Genomic DNA, 22,094 nt, shown 5'->3' on the forward strand with positions numbered 1-22,094 from the left:
AGTAAGCTGTCTAGGTTTGCCATAGCTTTCCTCCCCAGGAGCAAGCTTTAGCCTGACGTAAAATTGCAGAACAGTATAAGCCTACTGCCGTGATGGCGAACTTATGGCACGCATGCCACAGGTCGCACACAGAGCCGTCTCAGCAGGCATTCCAGCCATCACCGCAGCCCAGTTCCACTGCGCATGTGAGCGCACCTCCTGCCAGCCAGCTGCTCTTCGGGTCTCTGCCACGCATGCACGAGGCAGGGCCTTCCCCGATCTCTGCAGTTTCCCCACCAGCTTGCCCTACTTTTCTCCTGCATTCCTGCCGCCTGGGCCTTCCCCGATCTCTGCAGGTACCACCCTCCGCAGGTGTCGTGTCCCACTCCTCCGCTGACGGCTGGGTCAGGGAAATCCGAATCAGGCTTGCCTCTGCAGCTCTGCCCAAAGTTCTAGCAAAGTCCTCAGAGCAGGCAGGAGACCAGAAAGTGACTTCAGCAAGATAAGTTCGACTTTGCCTGACTCAGAGACTGCCAGAAAGCAGATCCTTTATATAGGCCATGGGGTGCGGCTCCATGACTCAGCACTCATTAAGGCCTGCCCCTCCCTTCCTTCTGTTGCCTCCGCCTATCCAGTCTTCTGATGCGAGGGTCACTCCAATCAGCAGCTGTTGGAAATAAACCTTCCTCAGGCTCACATGCTGTGGAGGAGGGGGAGGGGTCTAGCTGCTCCATTTGCCTGGGCATGGAGCCAGGGCTGGGGCCGGGGGGTGCTCCCTCCTCTGTAGCCTGCTTGGGCATGGAGCCAGGGCTGGGACCGGGAGGTGCCCCCTCCTCTTCAGCTTGTCTGGGCATGGAGCCAGGACTGGGGCCGGGAGGCATACATTCCTCCGTGTTCGGGAGCAGATAAGAAGGCCCCGGCTGCTGTGAGAGCGGGCAAGACACAACAGCAGGTGTCTCCGTGGCAGAAATGAAGGAGAAAGCCAGGGCGTACAGGGGAGAAACTGAGGAAATTGGGGAAGGCAGGAATGGAGGAGAAAGCCTGGGCACGTGGGGGGTGGGTGGGCGAAAGAGAAACTGCGAAGATCGCGAGCCCCTCCCCACGCCCCTTTTTGGGCCTGAAAAGGCTCCTGCACCAACCTGGAAGCCAAAACTGGGGATAGGGCACATGCACGGGGGGTGGGGGGGGCACATGTGTGGGGCGCTTGCATTGCATCTTGGGGATTGGACATGTGCGTGTGCATTTGCGCATGCGCGAGCACACTTTGGGCACTCGGCACCAAAAAGGTCACTCGTCACTGACCTACTGTATATCATTGAAAATCTCGAGTAGAGGTTTCTCAACTTTGGCTATTTTAAAATGGGTGGACTTCAGCTCCCAGAATTCCCAACCGACATAGCCTTCAACTCCTTTTGCATAATGGCTGGGTCATTCTGGGAATTGATCTACCCATCTTAAAGTTGCCAAGGTTGAGAAACCCTGATTAGTCCGACTGGTTTGGTCAATGCAATCTACTATTACAGTGTCTTCCTGAATGGTTCTTTCTGTTAGAACAGGGGTGTCAAACTCAAGGCCCGGGGGCCGCATCCGGCCCACAGGGTGCTTAGATCCGGCCTGCAGGGCTGCCCTGAAAACAGGAAGGACCAGCCCATGGTGCCTCTGCCAGCGAAAACGGAGTTTGGGAGGGTCACAGGTAGCACTCCCAAGCTCTGTTTTTGCTGGTAGGGTTGCAGGAGGACGTCGCAGCTGAAAACACAGCTCGGGAGCCCGTTTTCGCTGGCAGAGGGTTCGGGCCACCATACATGAGTGACGTCGAGCTGGCCATGTCTACCCTGGCCACACCCACCCCAGCCCCCCAAGCAGAGGTGGGTTTCAGCAGGTTCTGACCAGTTCTGGAGAACTGGTAGTGGAAATTTTGAGTAGTTTGGGAAACCGGTAGTAAAAATTCTGACAGGCCCCGCCTCCATCTATTTTCTGCCTCCCAAGTCCCAGCTGATCGGGAGGAAATGGGGATTTTGCAGTAACCTTCTCCTGCCACGCCCACCAAGCCATGCCACGCCCACCAAGCCACACCCACAGAACCGGCAGTAAAAAAAAATTGAAACCCACCACTGCCCCCAAGGTCAAACACAACCCTGATGCGGCCCTCAGTGAAATCGAGTTGTGTTAAGACGGTCTAAGAGAGAGTTAAAACAATGCTGAGGAAATCCCTATACTTTTCTTGATATTCTGATGAAATCTATTTCTTTATAATTTGGCCCTCTTGTTTCTTGTCCTCTTTCCCTGGAACAATGGTCCATTCTGCCTTGTTTTGCACATGACAAGCTTTCAGCTACTTAAAAATATGTCTCTCCCCCCCACAGTCTTCTCTTCTCAGGCTAAATATAGTCAGTTTTTCCATCCATGCCTTTTAAAATCTTGACATCCTTCAGTGTGTCCTGCTTAAAAGGATTTAATAATTCTGGGTGTGGTTGGACCAATTCCGAACAGAGCAGAACAGTGATCCCTTTTGATCCAGGTTCTACACTTCAAGTTGATGAAGTCTAGGATCACATTTCCACACCTATGTATGTCTTTATTAATTGTATTAATTAAATTAATTTGACCACTGTAAGTGAATTAAATTAATTGAATCAATATTGGCTGATTTTAATTTTATTTAGTTATTAATTTTATTTAGTTATTAATTTAAAATTAAAATTAATTTAATGACCAATATTAATTAAATCAATGACATTAATTTTATTATTTAGTACACGGGTGTCCAACATTTTGGCTTGCCTGGGCTGCATTGAGAGAAGCGGAGTTGTCTTGGGCCACATATGAAATATATATGGTAATATAGTTAATATACATAAATAACAAACTTCCTTTATTGTTTAATATTTTTTATTATAACTGCGGGGCTGCATTATGAGCTGTTCCAGGGCCTCATGGAAGCCTGTGGGTCACAAGTTGGACATGCCTTATTTAATTATTAATGTGACCAATTAAAAAATTATAATTAAAATAATTTAACATTAAAATAAACTAAATTAATTCTCAGAACACAAACAAGTTTAAGCAAAGACTTCAGGCAACAAATCACAGACTCATGCCTGCTTTGATTCTGGCATCTGGAAATCAGTGTCTGGGGAAATGGAAGAGGAAGTTGCTGATGTATTTGGCTAGAAATAGCTATTAGGAATCAGTACCTTACAGAGAGAAAAAATAGATTAGTGGTGGAGTGCTGAGTGATTATGATGTGGCTACTGTGTGGCTGAGGGCCAAATTTTTTGATAAGAGCCTCAAAATGTCACCAATTATAAACTTATTTGGAAGTGCCTGGAAACAGTGCCTTGTGCGTGTTTTTTAATAACAATTTTATTGAAGAAAAGATCATACAGGATTAAAAACTACTGAAATGTTTAAAAAGTAGCAAAGAGAGAAAGATATGAAAAGAGACAGAAAAAGTGAGAAATGTAAAAGTCAAATAAAAAAAAAACAATTGAAGGAAAGAAATCTTTAAAGAAGCAACTTTTGATCTTTGCAGCAATTACAAACATGATTAACAGTTTCTGTCCTCCCAGATAATATACCCACGGTTTACCACTGATTCTTTCAGTGAATCCCGAAAGCACTAATTCATTTTTGCCCATTTTCAGCAAATAGTCCAAAAAGAGTTTCCAGTCTGTTATAAAATATTTATTGTTTCTTCCCTGATCAAACATCTCAATCTAACCATTTCAGCAAGTTTGACAGTTCTGTATGTTTACTTTGTAGGAGGAAAATGGTGTTAGTCCATGGTGGCAAAGGATCTGGAATCTTTGGACCTTGAATCTTGAATCTGACGACCCAGATTGTTGGGGGCAATAAAAGTTGACTTTGTATATAATATACAAATGGATGAAGACTATTGCCTAACACAGTGTAAGCCGCCCTGAGTCTTCGGAGAAGGGCGGGATATAAATTCAAATTAAAAAAAATAATCTGGTACATTTTCCAACTAATACATTTTAGGAAAAAATACAAGATTTGTGATGAAACATCCCATGTAATTAATTAATTAATAATAATAATAATAATAATAATAATAATAATAATAATAATAATAATAATAATAATATTTTAATTTGTATACCGCCCTTCTCCCGAAGGACTCAGGGCGGTGCACAGCCAGAATAAAAATACAAAGAAAAACAATACATATAATATTAAGAACACCCCTTAAAAAACTTATTCAATTGGCCGAAAATTTAAAATATAATAACACCCAATAAAAAATTTACAAAAATTTAAAACCCATAAAAACAAATTAAATTGAATTGAGCTGTACCTCGGGAAAATGTATGCCTTTTTCTAAAACGTGTTAGTCGGAAAAGGTGCTATCAGATTCCTGATTTTTAGTTTACTAATGTTGGAAGAAATGTCCATCTGGGTTCACTTCCAAGTGGGGACAAAGACCCTGGAAACATGGTGGCTGATTGGAAGGAAGGTTTTTAATAAGAAGGATCACATAGTTTGAGATCCTGAGCAGAAAAAGCACATGGTTTTGAGAGAGAGAGAGGGGGAGATTTATATCCCCCTTTGAATTTGAGCTTGTATTCTGATTGGGTGTCAGACTCCAATGGGGCCATACAGGGGTAGCTCTGTAGGTTGTGTTTTGAGTCCCAGGCTTGGTTGACTCTTGCTGGGTGATGATGTAATGAAAGGGCTTTGGGCAATTCCTGCTATGGCTCTGCCTGAAGGAGGTAGATCTTTGTTATGTTGAATAGTCTGGCCCAGGCCTTAATGGCCCATTGACAAAGGAGGAGGGGGCTGAGTTTCTGCCTCCCTTTTAGGGGAAATATTTTGCCCTTTTAATATTTCCTAAAATAACTCATTTTCTTAGGAGAGGGGTGAGTGCTAACTTCCTGCACTAAGAAATAAGCCCTACTGTGTTCCACTAGTGATTCCTTTCAACTAAAGAAAAACACTAACATAATATGTAGCCATAAAAAAACGGAGAAGTTAGCACTTTACTGAGATGAAGTTAATGGCAATCGTATATCCATGTACCATCTAAACCCGTGTTTCTCAAACCTGGCAATTATCAATTTCATGTTTCATTCAAATGTATTGAGTTCAATTCCCAGGATTCCCCAGACAACCTCATAAGAGTTTTTGAAATCCAGCCGTGACTTTAGCATTTAGAATTTAGCAACTTTAGTAAAAATAAATAAATAGATCAGCGGGGAATGTGATTTCAGCCCAATCTTTATGTTTAATCTCCAAATACAGAATAAGTTTATCCCTAGATCACTAAGAAGAATATCCTATATTTCTCAAAACCTGTTCCTGTTCGTTTCATCAAAATCAACCAGAAAATTCTGGGTTTAGAAAATTTAGAACGACGCTGCCTTCGGTATGACCCGAGCATAGCTCATAAAATCATCTGGTATAATGTCCTACCTGTCAATGACTACTTCAGCTTCAACCACAGCAATACACGAGCACAGAATAGACTTAAGGTAAACCGCACCAAACTCGATTGCAGAAAATATGACTTCAGTAGCAGAGTTGTTAATACCAGACTCTGTGGTTTCATCCCCAAACCCCCCAAATTTTAACCTTAAGACTGTCTATGTTGACCTCACCTCATTCCTAAGAGGTCTGTAAGGGGCGTGCGTAAGAGCACCAGCGTGCCTACCATTCCTGTCCTAATGTCCCCTTTAATTATATTTATTTTATGTATTCAGTTCATGCTTATGCTTATATATATTATCTAATATGTACTCGACAAAATAATAAATAAATAAAAATGTTCATGCTAGATGGATGCACTTTATGGTTTGCAGTGCATTGATTTTTTTTTAATTGGGTGCTTTTAAAATACCTGACACTGAATTTAAGACCCCTCCATAACACTGAAAGGTTTAAACATAATCCAGCAGGTATTAAAACAATCGAAACTCGCCAGGGACTAGCCTCTTGCCCAGAACTTTGGTGCTATAGTCGTCCTCCGCATCCCTTAGCCAGCTTGAGTGACGTGTCTTAGGATCAGCCAATCACAGCTACCGCTCCTCTTTCCCCCCCCCCATCTGGATGAAGGAAAAGCCAAAGAGGCGGGAGTCTTGACCGTCCGGCCTTTCCCACCTCAAACCACGCCCACCTCAGGCCCCGCCCACTCGCCTCGAGAGCGCGAGTTTTCCCTTTCCCCTCAGCGGCGCCCGGCTGGTTTGCTACCGCCGAAGCCGCCCTTGTCTCCCGCTTAAGCCCCTCCCTTCCGCGGTGGGCTCTTGCTTTGGGCGTCACCTTTTCAGTTTCTTTTCTTTTTTTTAAATCTCGCCCTTCTCTCCGAATCCCGCCTCCTTCTCTGGGGCCACGCCCCCTTGGTATAAATACTCGGTGCCTTGCAAGCGTCCCGTCAGTCGCGCTTGAGGGGTTGGTGGGTGAGGTGCGGAAGAGAGTGAGTGCGAGCGACTTTGGTTGTGTTTCTCCCCCCCCCCTCCGCTCCCTGTCATCCCGAGTGACCCGCAAACCCGGAGAGGGAGCCGATCCGAGCCTGGTGAGGGGCGTTCCTGTGGCGGGTAGTCGGCATGGCGCTGTCGGTGCCGGTCAACGGCATGAAGGAGGCGGGCGACGGCAAGGAGCCCCTCATCGAACTCTTCGTCAAGGTAAACAAGGATCCTCGTTGAGGGCATCGGCTTGCTCCTCTTTCCCGCCTCGGGTGCGGTGTGGGGGTCGTCCATGCCAGGGGTCTCCAACGTTGGCAACTTTAAGCCTGGGGGACTTCAACTCCCAGAATTCCCCCAGCCAGCTTTGCTGGCTGGGGGATTCTGGGAGTTGAAGTCCCCCAGGCTTAAAGTTGCCAACGTTGGAGACCCCTGGCATAAACGACCCCACTCTCGTGCCCTCCTTCCCGCCTCCGATCGCCCTCCTGGGTCGGGGCTTCCTCCACCCCGCCGTCTGCCCCATCGAGCCCGGGAGGTTCAGCAAGGAGCTGCCCGCTTGCAAGAAGTGAAGGGCGCCCCTAAGAGCAAAGAGTCCTCCCGCAGCCCCCCCTTCCGCCCTCTGGGTCTGGCCTGCCTTCTTGCCCCACGGAGAGCGCTCCGGGTGGGCTTTCATAACTCCCTGGAAAGCCCCTCAAAACTGGCTTAAGGCATGCATTGATCGATGGATTCTTTTATGCTTTCTTGTATGGCTTAAGACGCTGAGCTTGTCGATCAGAAAGGTCGGCGGTTTCCGACTCCCTAGTATATAGGTCCCTTGCGTGAGCAGGGGGTTGGACTAGATGACCTCCAAGGTCCCTTCCAGTTGTGTTATCTGTTACACCCCCCCCACACTCTTCGTCTCACAGATGTGACCGTGGACAGCTCAGAATAAGACATAAAAAAGCCAGTGGTGGGTTTCAAAAAATTTTGTGGGTGTGGCATGGCTTGGTGGGTGTGGCTTGATGGGTGTGGCAGGGAAATCTACATTCCCTTCCCCACTCCAAGGAAAGGATACTGTAAAATCTCCATTCCCTCCCCACTCCAAGGAAAGGATACTGTAAAATCTCCATTCCCTCCCCACTCCCGGGGAAGGATACAGTAAAATCTCCATTCCCTTCCCAGTTCAGGGAAAGAATACTGTAAAATTTCCATTCCCTCCCCACTCCAGGGGAAGGATACTGTAAAATCTCCATTCCCTCCCCACTCCAGGGAAAGAATACTGTAAAATCTCCATTCCCTCCCCAGTCCAGGGAAAGGATACTGTAAAATCTCCAGTCCCTCCCCACTCCAGGGGAAGGATACTGCAAAATCCCCATTTCTTCCTGATCAGCCGGGGCTTGGGAGGTAGAGAATAGATAAGGGCGGGGCCAGTCAGAATTTTTACTACTGGTTCTCCGAACTACTCAAAATTTCCGCTACCGGTTCTCCAGAACTGGTCAGAACCTGCTGAAACCCACTTCTGAAACAAGCCATTAAAAATGAATGAAAAGCTAGGCTCTCTCTAAAAAAGGGAAAAAGTAAAAAGTGTAATCAGCGCTGGAAATCCTGGGAGGGGGACTTGTGGGGGGGTTGAGTCTTCCAAGAAAGACGTCGGAAGGCGAAGACAATGCGAAGGTGGCATTCTTCATCCCAGCACCCGGAAGACGCTGTAGATTTCCTTCTGGACCTTTTCCATTCTGGGTGGGGCTTTCTGCTTGGGAGAAGAAGAAACCTGTCTAGAACAATGGGATGTCCAATCGTGTGGATTCCAACTCCCAGAATTCCCCAGCCAGCCATGCTGAACCACCAGAGTTGGAAGGGACCTTGAATGTGAGACCTCATACCATTTCAGACAGGTGGCTGTCTAGTCCAGGGGTCTCCAGCCTTGGCAACTTTATGACTTGTGGACTTCAACTCCCAGAGTTCCTCAGTCAGCTTTGCTGGGTTGGAGGCCCCTGGGTTGGAGACCCCTGGTCTAGTCTCCACAAAAGCCTCCAGTGATGGAGCACCCACAACTTCTGAAGGCAAACTGTTCCACTGATGGATTGTTCTCACTGTCAGGAAATTTCTCCTAGGTTGGATCTCTCTTTGATTAGTTTCCATCTGTTGTTTCTTGTCTTGCCTTCTGATGCTTTGGAAAATAGGTTGACCCTCTCTTCTTTGTGGCGGCCCTTCAAAAATTGGAACGCTGCTATCATGTCTCTCCTTGGTTCAAGTCTTTAAGTTGCTAAGGTTGGAGACCCCTGATCTAAAACTTAGCCTGGCCTTTTGATATCCCTGAGGCTTCCTGGAGGTTTGAGCTATAATTCTTACAGCTATGATTGAACTGACCAATATTGTATGAGTGCTGTCAAGTGGAAATATACATCTAAGTTTCTCTGCAGTTTTTAACTTTAACTTTTTATATTCTATATTCTTTTTTTTAAAAAAAAATTTTAAACATACAAACATAAAAGCATCTTCCATTCAGATGTAATGTGTCGGTGGGTGAGTTACAGTTCTTTTGTGCAATTTCAACAATTACATATCGTTAATTTATTTAAACTGACATTTTATCATCCAGTATATATTCAGATATTTTAATCAATTGATCCTTAGCTTAACTGTAGTATTTCATTCTCTGATTTAATATAAGTTATTCTGGAACAATATTTTATCTTATTACTCCATTTATTCCATCATCTTAAAAACTGTTATATCATTCAGTAATCCCTGCCTTGTTAAAAGCTGCTTAAATCCTATATTCTGAGGGACTACAGTGATATTTCAAGAGTTCAGAAGTATTTTCAGTAGTTGGTTTTGGATCCCACAAGACTCCATGGCAGGTTGATAAAGGGGGTAAAGCATTGGGGCTTAGAAAAAGGTGATAGGAGGTTAGAGTAGATGACATTCCTTCTTCTGTAAAATGGAAATTTATTGGAGTTGTGAGGATTTTTCTGCCTTCTTCAGTATCTATAGATCTTGCTTACCCATGATAGATTTATGGCCTCTTTTCCAAGCATTTAATTTGTCTCAGCTTTGTCATGAGAAGAGAATGTGATTTTTAAAAAAAAAAAATCAGAGGTTTTCTTCCCAGATACATATGCATTAGGAAGCTATTTCTGTTAGGTACTTTGATTCACTGAGATTTAGCTCAAACACTTCCTATTTTATTTCCTCCCCTTGTCTCCAATTTTGGAGTTATATATAAAGTGCTGATTAATATCGGCATGGTTTTGGATGACATATAAGTTCTTTTTTTAATTGCATTTTCTCCCTTTACATATCTCTATTACATATTTAACAGATCTATGACATTATTCATACAACTAGAACCAAAATTAGGTACGTTATAGTCATTCTATTTCTAAACATTTTATACCTTTATGTACATTTCCATTCCTTATATCTATTATCTATCATTCATACCATTTCTCCCATACTGCATATATAAGTTCTATATACATGAAATATTTTTTAATCAAACATTTATGTTCTTACTTCTTAGGTAGTATAACACGGCTATTTGGGGAATCACGTTTTCGTATTGCTATAGCCTAACCTCTGCCTTGTTTCATCATAACCTAGCTTTGGTTTTTGTATCAGTTCAGCACAGCCTCGCCTTCAGGAACAAGCTCTGTTCTCTAGTGCTGTGTTAATAAAATCTTCCTCTTTGCATTTTTCCATGCATCCATGGAATAATTCTTTGCCGCACACGCCCATTCAGCCCCCATCTGCTCTGGTATGAGGCAGGCACAGTTACAGCAGAAGCCTTGAGCTGGAAATAAAGGGTGGGGAATGATGGAGTCTGCATGAAGTCATGTTCTCCAGAAGTCATGACTTCATGCAGTCTATGAATAGTCCATTACTCACTTGCTCTTGGAAGTAGTATCAGAAGACTTGGCTTGAGTTCCACACTTCTGTAAAAAATGGCCTTTGGGGAATTATAAGGAGCCACAATAAAAACAAATCTTATTACATATTTTATTAAATGTATGTGTATATTTATGTCCCTGCATGCGGTGTACATATGCATGAGTTCCACCCCTGTTCTCATCACTTGCTTTACCAGTTATTATGCAACTTTTTGCTGATGTGAATTGAATATATTAAAAGATTTCTCCTTTCAAGTGGGGAAGTCGCTGCTGAGTGTCTGAGAACAGCCATGTCTTACTACCACAATTAAAGCCAACATTTCCACTGCTAAGCAAAATGGTAATGGAGTGAGTTTTGCCCCATTTTACGACATTTCTTGCCGCAGAAAAAAATGATTGTGTTACTTTTTTCAGTGCCGCTGTAACTTCAAATGGTCTATGAAGACAAAGTAGTCCTTGACTTAAAACCATTTGTTTAATGATCATAAAGTTAAGTGATTGCATGTTGTTTATGTTAGTTCATGGACATCCAACCTTTTTGGCTTGCCTGGGCCTCATTGAGTGAAGAGGAATTGTCTTGGGCCGTGTGTGTGTGTGTGTGTGTGTGTGTGTGTGTGTATGTGTGTATGTGTGTGTATATGTGTACCATATTTTTTGAACTATAAGACACACCTTTTTCCCCAAAAAAAGAGGGTGAAAATCTGGGTGCGTCTTATATTCCGAATGTAGTCCCACCCAGCTTCTCAAAGGGAGGTTTCAGAGGCTGAAAAAAGCATCAGAAAGGAAGCCCCCCAAATAGAGCTTCAGAAAAGAAGCCCCCAAAGAGAGCTTCAGAGGCTTTTTTTCTAAAGCTGTTTCGGAGGCTTTCAGAGATAGAAAAAAAAGTTTTTTCTGAAATGGAGTTTCAGAAGTTTCAGAGGCAGAAAAAAAAAGCAAAGCACAGAGTTCACAACCAAGGAACCTGTTGCTAAAATTCATTTCTGGAGCAGCTGACTGGGGGTATTCTGGGAGGCGGATCCACCTGCCAATCAGCTTTTTTCTTATTTTCCTCCCCAAAAACTAAGGTGCGTCTTATACTCTGAAAAATATGGTATATCATCTGATATTGAAAGTTTACAGTCTTGTGGAGCTGTATTAGCTGTCCAGAGTCACATGCAGCCTGTGGCCTGTGGGTTGAACACACCTGTATTAGATAGTCATTTCTAAAGGCTGAAGAAAATGATATGAAGATGTTAGTATTATAATATTCATAAGATGTTAGTTTGTCTGAAGTTATGCCACCCAACCTGGGCTATTTTGTGTGGAGAATTTGATTTTGAGTCTTTGAGGAAAATGATTACCATATTCAGCTGAAAGGCTGATTGGATAGGGAAAAATAATTTCCCTTTATTAATGTGCATTCATCAGCCATAAGATAACTTATTACCGAGACTGGGGAAGGGGTTATTTGGGGGGGAAGTTTTGATTTCTATTTTGATACATATGCTCTCAGTGTTCAAAAACAAGTAGGCGATTTTGTTAAAGAGGTGAAGTGGTGTGATTTCAGAGTTAAAGTGAGATTATTTCTAGGGTTCCCCCCCCCCTCCCCTGCACAGAACTGTCTCTTCACAAGGTGTTCTTTAACTGGGGTTTGCAAAAAAAACCAACCAAAGGCAAAAAAAAAAAAAGATGGAAATTAAGCGTTAAGTACAACCATTGCAACTTTACTAATTCCCATGGAAGAAAAACATACTGAATGTGGTTGTAACTCGTGGTCTATTTCTGCTCCAGAGGATATTTTCAAGGCAAACTGTGATGCAGAGATAAAATATAACTTGCTTGTAGTAACTTTTCCTTATGCTCTGTGCTAATGAGTAACTTGCATCTGTGCCTGCCATCCAACATGTTGGTCTTCCTACTGTCTCTAAGTTAACCTTCAATGCAAATATTTGCTGTCGTAATGCTGCTCAAGCAGAACCAGCTAATATCTCGGTCGCTAACAGGTTCAGTATAAATAGTTAATAAAGGAAGCTCATTTCCTGCATCTAGGAGAAGAAATGTTAATAACATTCTGTCATAGTCTCACAGAGATTGGGATATAATTCATATGGCATAATGTTATTCATTATCCTTAATGTGCAGTGTGTATGAAAAATACCGTCTGTATTGCAGTTATGAGGCAGTAGGTTGCCCAGAAGGCCTCATACTTCCTAGTTGAACAGAGATTTAAATGGGGGGGGGGCTATTTCTTAGATCAGGGGTTCTCCAAACTTGGGAACTTAAAGACTTGTGGACTTCAACTCCCAGAATTCTGGGGCAACTCCCACAAGTCTTAAAGTTGCCAAGTTTGAACACCCCTGTCTTAGATGAATTGGCACCCTAAAATTCATCACGCTATGTTTGATTAAAAAAAATACATGCATTGTTGTATAAAATGTATTGTTGTATAAAATTGCTAAGCTTTAACATTTTAGAACAGCTGTCACCAACCAGTGGTCCATGGATCACTGGTGGTCCGCGAGAAAATTTTGGTGGTCTGCAGAAAAATTATTTGCATTTTTTATATTATATTTAAATTATTTGCATTTTTTATATTGCACTAAATCAGGGGTCCTCAAACTATAGCCCCTGGGCCGGATACTTGCAATGAACATTTCTGTTGCCTTCGGGGTCTTTTTGTGCGGGTTGGAGAGGGACAGAAATTTCAACTTGGGGTCTGCTTCAGCCTCCTGGTATGGGGCTTTGGGTGAAGGCTGGAGGGAAGCGCTGCTGGTGGCGAAGAGGTGGAGGACCTTGTTCCAGTGGGACTGCATCAAGGCCTGGAACTGGCTGACCATCTCAGCCAGCTGAGCCTCCAGGCGCCTCTACTTGGCCTTGCACTCCCACAGGTCTTCCCTCTGCTTGGAAAGACTATGCTCATAGTCCTCAGTGAGGTGCTTCTACTGAGCCTCCTTTTCAGTCAGATCCAATTTGAACTGAGCTGTTTTGCCAACTCTTTTTCGTGGTGGCTGCTTAACTCCAACAACTGCTTCCTGTTGGGGCCCTAAGGAGCCCAGGCAGGGAGGCGAGGAGTGGCTGTGAGGGAAGGGTGAGTAGAGGCTGGCGAGGCACCCCTTGACGTGGGTGACATCGAGTTGGCCATGCCCACCCAGCCGGTCATTAGGCAGATCATATTAGTGGCCCGCGGGATTTAAAATTATGACTTTAATGGTCCCTGAGGTCTGAAAGGTTGGTGACCCCTGTTTTAGAATGTCTTACAAAGTTAGCATGTTAAAGGGAAGAAAAGATATATGTCAGAGGCAAGCTTGTCCTAGACTCTAATATGCATCCAAGCACATTTAGTTTTGAATTGTGAAGAACATTTGCTATTATGCTTCCCTGTATTTTTCAGGCCTTTGCCTTCCTGAGATCAAGATACAGTACACAAGCTGTAGGTTCCTTCGAACCATCTGGCTTAGTTTGGGTGTGATAATTGGTTAGAATGCAGTATTCCAGGCTAAAACTGCTCACTGCCAGCAGTTCGATTCTCACCAGCTCAAGGCTGACTCAGCCTTCCATCCTTCCGAGGTCCGTAAAATGAGGACCCAGATTGTTGGGGGCCAATAGGCTGACTCTGTAAACCGCTTAGAGCTGCTAAAGCACTATAAAGCGGTATATAAATCTTAAGTGCTGTTGCTGTTGCTATCATTGTCTGGTTTGGATATAAGAAGAAGATGCCTTTGCCAACCCTATTCTCCTACATAGATCTGTGAAATATTGCGTTTTGTAGTTAGAACCTGGGTGTTAGGTCTGCTGTAATTGGTCATCTCCAAATCTTTGTTGCATGGATCATTCTTGGCCCTTTCTGGGAGACTGCATGAACAGAGAAGCATATTATGATACTGCTGCTTAAAGTGTAGAAATGGCTGACTGTAAGTGGTATAGTGAAACTATAAAACTGGGGTCCCCAAACTTGGCAGCTTTAAGACTTGTGGACTTCAACTCCCAGAACTCTATGCTGGCTGGAGAGTTCTGGGAGTTGAAGTCCACAAGTCTTAAAGCTGCCAAGTTTGGACCTTTTCTTTAGAAGCTGATACTCAAAAGAATTGAAACTGTCTTGTGCTGCCCACTTCTGGAAAACTAGCTACAAGCCAAAGCATTTGGCATTTCAAAATAACCCTGGTAAATAGTGTAACTTCAGACAATACAAATAGAGGGAAAGCTTGAGACCATACATTTTAAAAAAAATATGCTTGCTGTGTGTCTGCTTTTGGGAATTTTTTTTTTAAACTAAGGAACAAGCTGTATTCTACTTCAGAAAAGTGATTCTATGAGGGTTTCTATTTAATTAAATCCAGAGTCTACACTTTATTTTTATTTTTATTTTTTTTGCTGGCCCTAAATCTAAGCCCATTTGCAGTTGCCGATGTCATGCTGTGTCACTTATCCTTGATTTGCATTTTGTTACAAAAAAATGAAGAAAACTCTCAGAGAGAGTGCTAACGACCAGATGACTGCAAGGAATATAAACCCTTCCCTTTTCCACCTCAGAACTGAAGAAGCTTCTTGGATGAGATGTGAAACGTCTTCAAGGAAAAATAAAAAACAATTTTGGGACAATCAGGACCTGGATTACAGAATCTCCATAGACAAAATGAAGAAAAAGACCCAGCCTTTTTCTTGGCTTACAAACAGGATTGTAAAGATTTATAAAGTCCATTCAATTTCGATCTGTGGTCCGAGGCACTCAAATACTGTGACCAAACAATGGGTAATTTGGAGAGAGGATTAATTGTGATGGGGCGGTACTATTAAATGTAACTATGGGTTTGCGTCTTCCTCCCCTTTTATAATCTTGGAAAAAATAAAGGCAGAGTTGCCAGCATTACTTGGGACAATAGTATATTAGCTACTGCCTAATGGCTAATTAGACCAATAACTGGCTGTGGCTAATAACTGAAAACATGTAACCCTGATATCAGAATTGGTTTCCGGGAAAATTAATTTGATAGGATTTGAGACCTTAATGTACATGGGGCAAATAATTCTGTAATTTGTAGGCTAATTGGAAAATAAATTCAGTATACATAAGTAGCTGCTATAGAAGAAGAGAGATATTAAATATGCTGTGATAGTAGAGCATATGTAAATGATAGTTTGGACATGGTGCAATTAAGAAAGGCGTTGATCTGAACTTCTATGTTTGGTGGTAAGACAACTGTTTGTCTTGTTGCTAGAAAAAATGTCTTTACTTGCTTTGGGACTTAAGGATGAAAGAGATAAGAGAGGCAATTACTGGAGTTAGTTGAACTGGGAGGATGAAAGTAAACTGTGAGTTCAGAAGCCTATCTCAAATCTCTTTATTGCAATGAATGTGGCAGATAGCCTTTCATTGCCTACAACACATCCCTTATTAACAGAAACTGACTTTTCATGTTCTTTCTGAGTCTTTGTCCATGTTGTGACCAAGGCCCAAGTAGTGATTACTAAACACAATTCAGTCCTCAACAAACTTATTTTATTACAACAGCTGAGAATTAATTCATTCTCAGCTTCAACCAAAACAAAATTCTTAATAACCAGTCTGTAGGCTTTACCACCAACCTGTGATGTCTTTGGCAACCTGCCAAAGGCTTTTCTTGGCAAAACCCCCACAAAAGTTCAAGATACGCTGACAAGAAGCACGGAAATCAACGTTGCTTTCCTACAAAGAACCCAAGGGCTTGTTGCTGCTCTTTTAAGCCTTATGGGAGGGGCCAATTATCTTCTGGCCTTGCTCCCAAGTCTTTTTGCTTGAGCTGCTCTTGCCTTCTGGCAGTTCTTCACATGCGTTTACTAGGAACAGGTTCCTCCTGTTCCTCTGCCTCTCTGCTGTCCGCCTCTGGAGGCTCCGGAGTCCTCGCATCGCTCCCAGATGGCCCTCCCCCATCTCTGTCTCCGATGCAGAGCCCTCGTCCGGGCCTTCCTCTGACTCCAGGACTGGCCCATTGTCCTCCCCAGCCTCCTCACTGTCCGACTCCGCTGTCAGGTCCGTAGGCTGCTGGCGGATCGCAACACTCCAAATGTATTTGCCAAGATATCAACTTTATATCCCCCCCCCCCCAAAAAAAAGAAAGAAAGCTAAGAACAAAAGCTGGCTAATCTTGCAATGCAGGTAGTCCGTGATTTAATTACAACAATTGAGGCCAAAATTTCACATACCGGTAAGTCACATAAATGGTCACTTAGATGCACCTCAGAAGCTCACAAGGATGAAAAAATCAGTCCTGGTCCTCTTGTTTCCTAACAGTTGGAGATTTTAAGGCGGTATTTCTCTACCTTGGCAACTTCGAGATTTGTGCACTTCAATTCCCAGAAGTCTGCAGTCAGCATATGGTTGGAGACTTCTGAGAACTGAAGTCCACATGTGGTTACGGTTGAGAAACACCGTTTTAAGGTATGTGGCCTTGGAATCTGGGGGATGGGGGGGGGCAACAGATATCCTATCCTTGAATCTGCTTTATTTCCCTGAAAAATTTTCATAGTCATCTCCAGGTCTGATAGAGTAGTGGAAATTTTGACCTCCGTTGTGGTCGTAAGTCAAGGACTGGCTGTAGTGACTTTGTTGAGTCCTAAAGTTGGTATCGGCTCTGCAGGAGGATTTCTAGGTGACTTTCAGACATCATCTCTCTCGGGTCCTGCTTCCACCTCTTATATTTTCGGTGGATGTAAATTGCTCTTGTGTTAAAACTTTTGTGCTTTTTTTAAAAAAGTTTTTATTGGTTTTATTACGATGACACAACACAAACATACATAACACAAACACATAATCTGTGTTTTCTTTTTGCATGATGGTTTTGTTCCTTCAGCTTTCTGCTTTCTACATTCCCTTTTTCCCTTCTTTTTTACTATCTTTGACTTTATCCTCCCTTTTACATCTAGTTTCATTTAGAATAGAATAGAATAGAATTTTATTGGCCAAGTGTGATTGGACGCACAAGGAATTTGTCTTGGTGCATATGCTCTCAGTGTACATAAAAGAAAAGATACGTTCATCAAGGTACAACATTTACAACACAATTGATGATCAATATATCAATATAAATCATAAGGATTCCCAGCAACAAGTTACAGTCATACAGTCGTAAGTGGAAAGAGATTGGTGATGGGAACTATGAAACGATTAATAGTAGTGCAGATTCAGTAAATAGTCTGACAGTGTTGAGGGAATTATTTGTTTAGCAGAGTGATGGCCTTCGGGAAAAAACTGTTCTTGTGTCTAGTTGTTCTGGTGTGCAGTGCTCTATAGCGTCGTTTTGAGGGTAGGAGTTGAAACAGTTTATGTCCAGGATGCGAGGGATCTGCAAATATTTTCACGGCTCTCTTCTTGATTCGTGCAGTATACAGGTCCTCAATGGAAGGCAAGTTGGTAGCAATTATTTTTTCTGCAGTTCTAATTATCCTCTGAAGTCTGTGTTTTTCTTGTTGGGTTGCAGAACCGAACCAGACAGTTATAGAGGTGCAAATGACAGACTCAATAATTTATTTACAATATTTTACACATTTGTTATCTTCTCTTCTCCATCCTTTTTTTTCTATTCAGTTTTCCTATTCTCCAACCACTTGTAAACTTTTGTGCTTTAAGGGCTAACTCTATAGGTTTTGGCAGACGGTTGTCCTCCAAGGATACCCATAATGCTCTTTGCTTTGACCACAGCTGGAAAGGAATAGGTAACAGCTCTTAGCGGCTATATATGAAAAGTGGCACTGGAAGCATTTGGACCACTTTGAAAGCACAACTTGGCTGTTTATCAGTGAAAAAATAGAAGAATTGCATAAACTTACTGACTCTTCTTTCAAGTGAAATAAGCAGAGGAAAACCATTGCAGCAGTTAAATCTTTTAGAGAGTAGCTCATGGAGGCCAAATTAGTATATATTGAGCAGTCAAACCAGTTATCTGCAAAACTTCACATTGACATCAGGACCGTAGCTATGGTTTCTGGAGGGAAAAAAACCCCAGGCTTTTAAGGGCTGGATTGTAATTTGTCAACTGTGGCTGAAACCGGCAAAGTCTGTTCATCTGTAGTTTCCTCTATTAGTCGTTCTCGGATTTCGCTTACTTTTAAAGCCTCTTTGAATCTGCAAGCGTCTCTGCTTTCCTTGACTTTTGATTTTATAAAACTGAATTCACACTTACAGTTGGCGGATGCACGTTGAGCCAGCACAAAGAGAGTGCCTGGAGGCGACATCTGTGCTTTGACGATGTTCTCATTGTCTAATGTTTTGCCCTAATCTCACTCATTGAGAAAATTACCACTGGAAAGGGAAAAGTCATATCAGGTTCAGTTTTGAGCATAACAGTTCAGCTTTAATTAATTAATTAATTTATTTATTTAATTAATTAATTTTGTCATAACAATATACACAAGCATCAAACAAAAAGATTATATAGTATATAAACATATATATGAGGAGAAGCAAGGAAGTATAAGCACACACACACACACACACACATATTTATATATATATATATTATTATATTGTTCTATATTGTTTTAATATGCCTGTGAACCGCCCTGAGTCCTATGGGAGATGGTGCGGTATATAAGTTTAATAAATAAATAAATAATAAATAATTAATTAATAAATAAAATTATATATATATATATGTAGGTCTTTGGTTATTCGGGTTTTCTCCCGTGTAAAGTTGGAAGTGTCTTGGCGACGTCATCTTCAGGCTTCAGCTTCGTGCTTCTGGGAGTATAACAAATATATATATTTGTTTTCTGAGGTTTAACCAAAGACCTACATATATATATAAGAAAAAAACAACAATAGGACAGGAACGGTAGGCACGTTTGTGCTCTTATGCACGCCCCTTAAAGTCCTCTTAGGAATGGGGTGAGGTCAACAGTAGATAGTTTTTGGTTAAAGCTTTTGGGATTATGAGAAGAGACCACGGAGTCAGGTAATGTATTCCAAGCACAGATAACTCTGTTACAGAAGTCATATTTTTTGCAATCCAAATTGGAGCGGTTGACATTAAGTTTAAATCTATTGGTTGCTCTTGTATTATTGCAGTTGAAGCTGAAGTCGTCTTTAACAGGAAGGACATTACAATAGATGATTCTGTGAGTTAAACCCAGGTCTTGTCGAAGGCAACGGAGTTCCAAGCTTTCCAAACCTAGGATATCAAGTCTGGTGGAATAAGGTATTTTATTGGATACGGAGGAGTGGAGAACTCTTCTCGTAAAATACCTTTGGACACGCTCAACTGTATTGAGATCAGATATATGGTATGGGTTCCAGACAGGCGAGCAGTAATCAAGAATTGGCCTAGCAAATGTTTTATATGCTCTGGTCAGTAGTGTGGTGTTTCAGAGCAGTGTCCAACCTTGGCAACGTTGAAGACTTGTGGACCTCAGCTCCCAGAATTCCCCAGCCAACCATGGTTGGAGGGATATCTCTGCTTTAATGTTTTCTTGGAAACTTCTATGGAGCTTCTCAGTCATCCAGGTCATGGTTGTCCCAAAGGTGTTTTTTTTTCAAAAGGCAACTGGGCTTTCTGGTTTTTCTTTGAAGACGTTTTGCTTCTCATCCAAGAAGCTTCTTCAGCTCTGACCGGATGGTGGGGAATGGAAGGATTTATACTCCTTGCAGACAGCGGGTCATTTGCATCCTTTTAGCCAGGCGTTAAGGTCACCTGCAGGTTTTATCTGTGTCCTCAGGGTCACCTGAGTTGTGCAAATGGGTGTGGAGCCTTCTTGGAACTGTTGAAAGGACTGGAGATAGATGTTGAGAGCAGGCTGTTCAATTTTTTCTTGTGAACCAGTCTAACTTTGGAGTTTGATTGTCAAGATCTCTGTCTCTCTTGTTTTAGAACTAGGCTGTTCTCAAGGCCATCAGATTTGAATGAAAAGAATGTTATTGCAAGCATAATAACCTCTATTTAATTTTGATCGTGCTTGATTTGATTTGCATTAAAAATTTATCTGTTATCCTGCTTATTTAGACCTTGGTTTTTTTTTAAAAAGATCTCAGCCTGCCTTTCAGGGGCCGACTTCAGACTTGGGGAACAAAAGTTACAAGTTCCTGATGTAGAACTTAAATTGCTCTTCAGTCAAGAATATCTCCCTCCCTTGCTTATTACCTGAAGGTAATAAGTGTGCATAACATTGACTCTCTTTGGGGTTTTCAGGAAGAAACCTTACGCTATACAGAGGAATGGTGGGATTCAAATTTTTTTAAAAAATAATTTTTATTGAATATTTTACATTTTAAAAACAAAAACAAAATAAAAAAAAACGCAAAGAAAAAAAGAGATTTAAAAAAAACATACACATATACCAAATGCTAAAATAAGAAACGTAAGTAACAACATTATATAATATTTTACAATTTTCCACATCAACAATTATTTTTGCTATTACATTCAATTTTCCTAATGATTCTCTTATAACCATTAACCGTATAACCATTAACCATTTTGTATACAAGAATGCTTGTATTAAGCATTCTTGTATACAAAATTGTTATATATACTTACATCCTATTTATTGACATAATCAATATTTTATCCTTATCAATATTCAATACTCTTAGTTTCCCATTAATCAAATTTCAGTTTACATTCTTATTTCTTATTTTGATTTCTATTTTTTAGCCACATATTTTTTTACTACCGGTTCTGTGGGCATGGCAGGAGAAGGATACTGTAAAATCTCCATTCCCTCCCCATTCCAGGGGAAGGTTACTGCAAAATCCCTATTTCCTCCCAATCAGCTGGGACTCAGGAGGCAGAGAATAGATGGGGGTGGGGCCAGTCGGAAGTGGTATTTACCGGTTTTCCGAACTACTCAAACTTTCCGCTACCGGTTCTCCAGAACTGGTCAGAATCTGCTGAAACCCACCTCTGATGCAGAGGTAACATGTAATGTGGTTTACTTGAGTCCTGTTGCACTTCTGAAAACGTTTGGCACGGGCTCTCAAAAATTTCACAGATTTGGTTATGCTGGAAAGACTTACAGATAGTCCTTGACTTACAACTATTAGTTTAGTGATTGTTCAAAGTTGCAACGGCCCTGAAAAAAGTGACTTATGAGCGTTTTTCACGCTTACAATCATTGCAGCCTCCCCATGGTCATGTGATCAAAATTCAGATGCTTAGCAACCAGGATATATTTATGACGGTTGCCGTGTCCCGGGGTCATGTGATCACTTTGCCGACCTTCCGAACAAGCAAAGTCAATGCAGAAGCCAGATTCATTTAACAACTCTATTTCCTAACTTAATAACTGCAGTGATTCACTTAACAACTGTGGCAAGAAAGGTCGTACAACGCGACAAAATTCATTTTGCAAGTGTCTCGCTTAGCAACCGAAATTTTGGGCTCAATTCTGGTTGCAAGTTGAGGACTACTTGTAGTCACATTTTTTTAAACTTTAAATAGGGAGTGTCAGAAGTTAAGAGGATCCACCCCACCCTCTCATTTACCAGATTGTGTTATATTTGTCTTTTGGCAGCGATGCAACTGAATTCTTGATTTCCTGATTTTGTCACCAGCATGGCTAAATGGAAAGAACGGATTCCAGATATTAAGGAAAACGCATTGCTGAATTTGAGCCGAGGGTAGCATGAAACATTTCAAAGAACTTAAAAAGTTGAACAGGGTTGCTTTGCTCTTCATATATCCGCTTTAAGCATTCCTATTTTTAGTACTGGAAGTCTAGCTGCAGACTCTGTCATCACTAATTGTGTTTGCACTGCTTTGAAGATGGAGACAATATTTTTACAGAAAGAGTTTGCGCAACATAGTCTGGTCAAAACGTTTGTCCCTCAAGTGTAATATAATTGAATAGAATAGAATTTTTTATTGGCCAAGTGTGATTGGAC

At 41.9% G+C, this 22,094-nt stretch overlaps 1 protein-coding gene across 1 annotated transcript in view; it reads left to right on the plus strand.

Annotated features, from left to right (window-relative positions):
• Window positions 1-6,356: 6,356 nt before the first annotated feature.
• The window catches only part of CLIC4 (chloride intracellular channel 4), a 68,906-nt gene continuing 53,168 nt past the window's right edge, over window positions 6,357-22,094 (plus strand). Inside the window, exon 1 of the mRNA XM_058195975.1 lies at window positions 6,357-6,614. Coding sequence (XP_058051958.1) covers window positions 6,537-6,614 — 78 coding nt within the window. The 5' untranslated portion in view covers window positions 6,357-6,536. The remainder of the gene's footprint in view (window positions 6,615-22,094) is intronic.

This window comes from Ahaetulla prasina, chromosome 10 (genome assembly GCF_028640845.1).
Source record: "Ahaetulla prasina isolate Xishuangbanna chromosome 10, ASM2864084v1, whole genome shotgun sequence".
Classification (NCBI taxonomy): domain Eukaryota; kingdom Metazoa; phylum Chordata; class Lepidosauria; order Squamata; family Colubridae; genus Ahaetulla; species Ahaetulla prasina.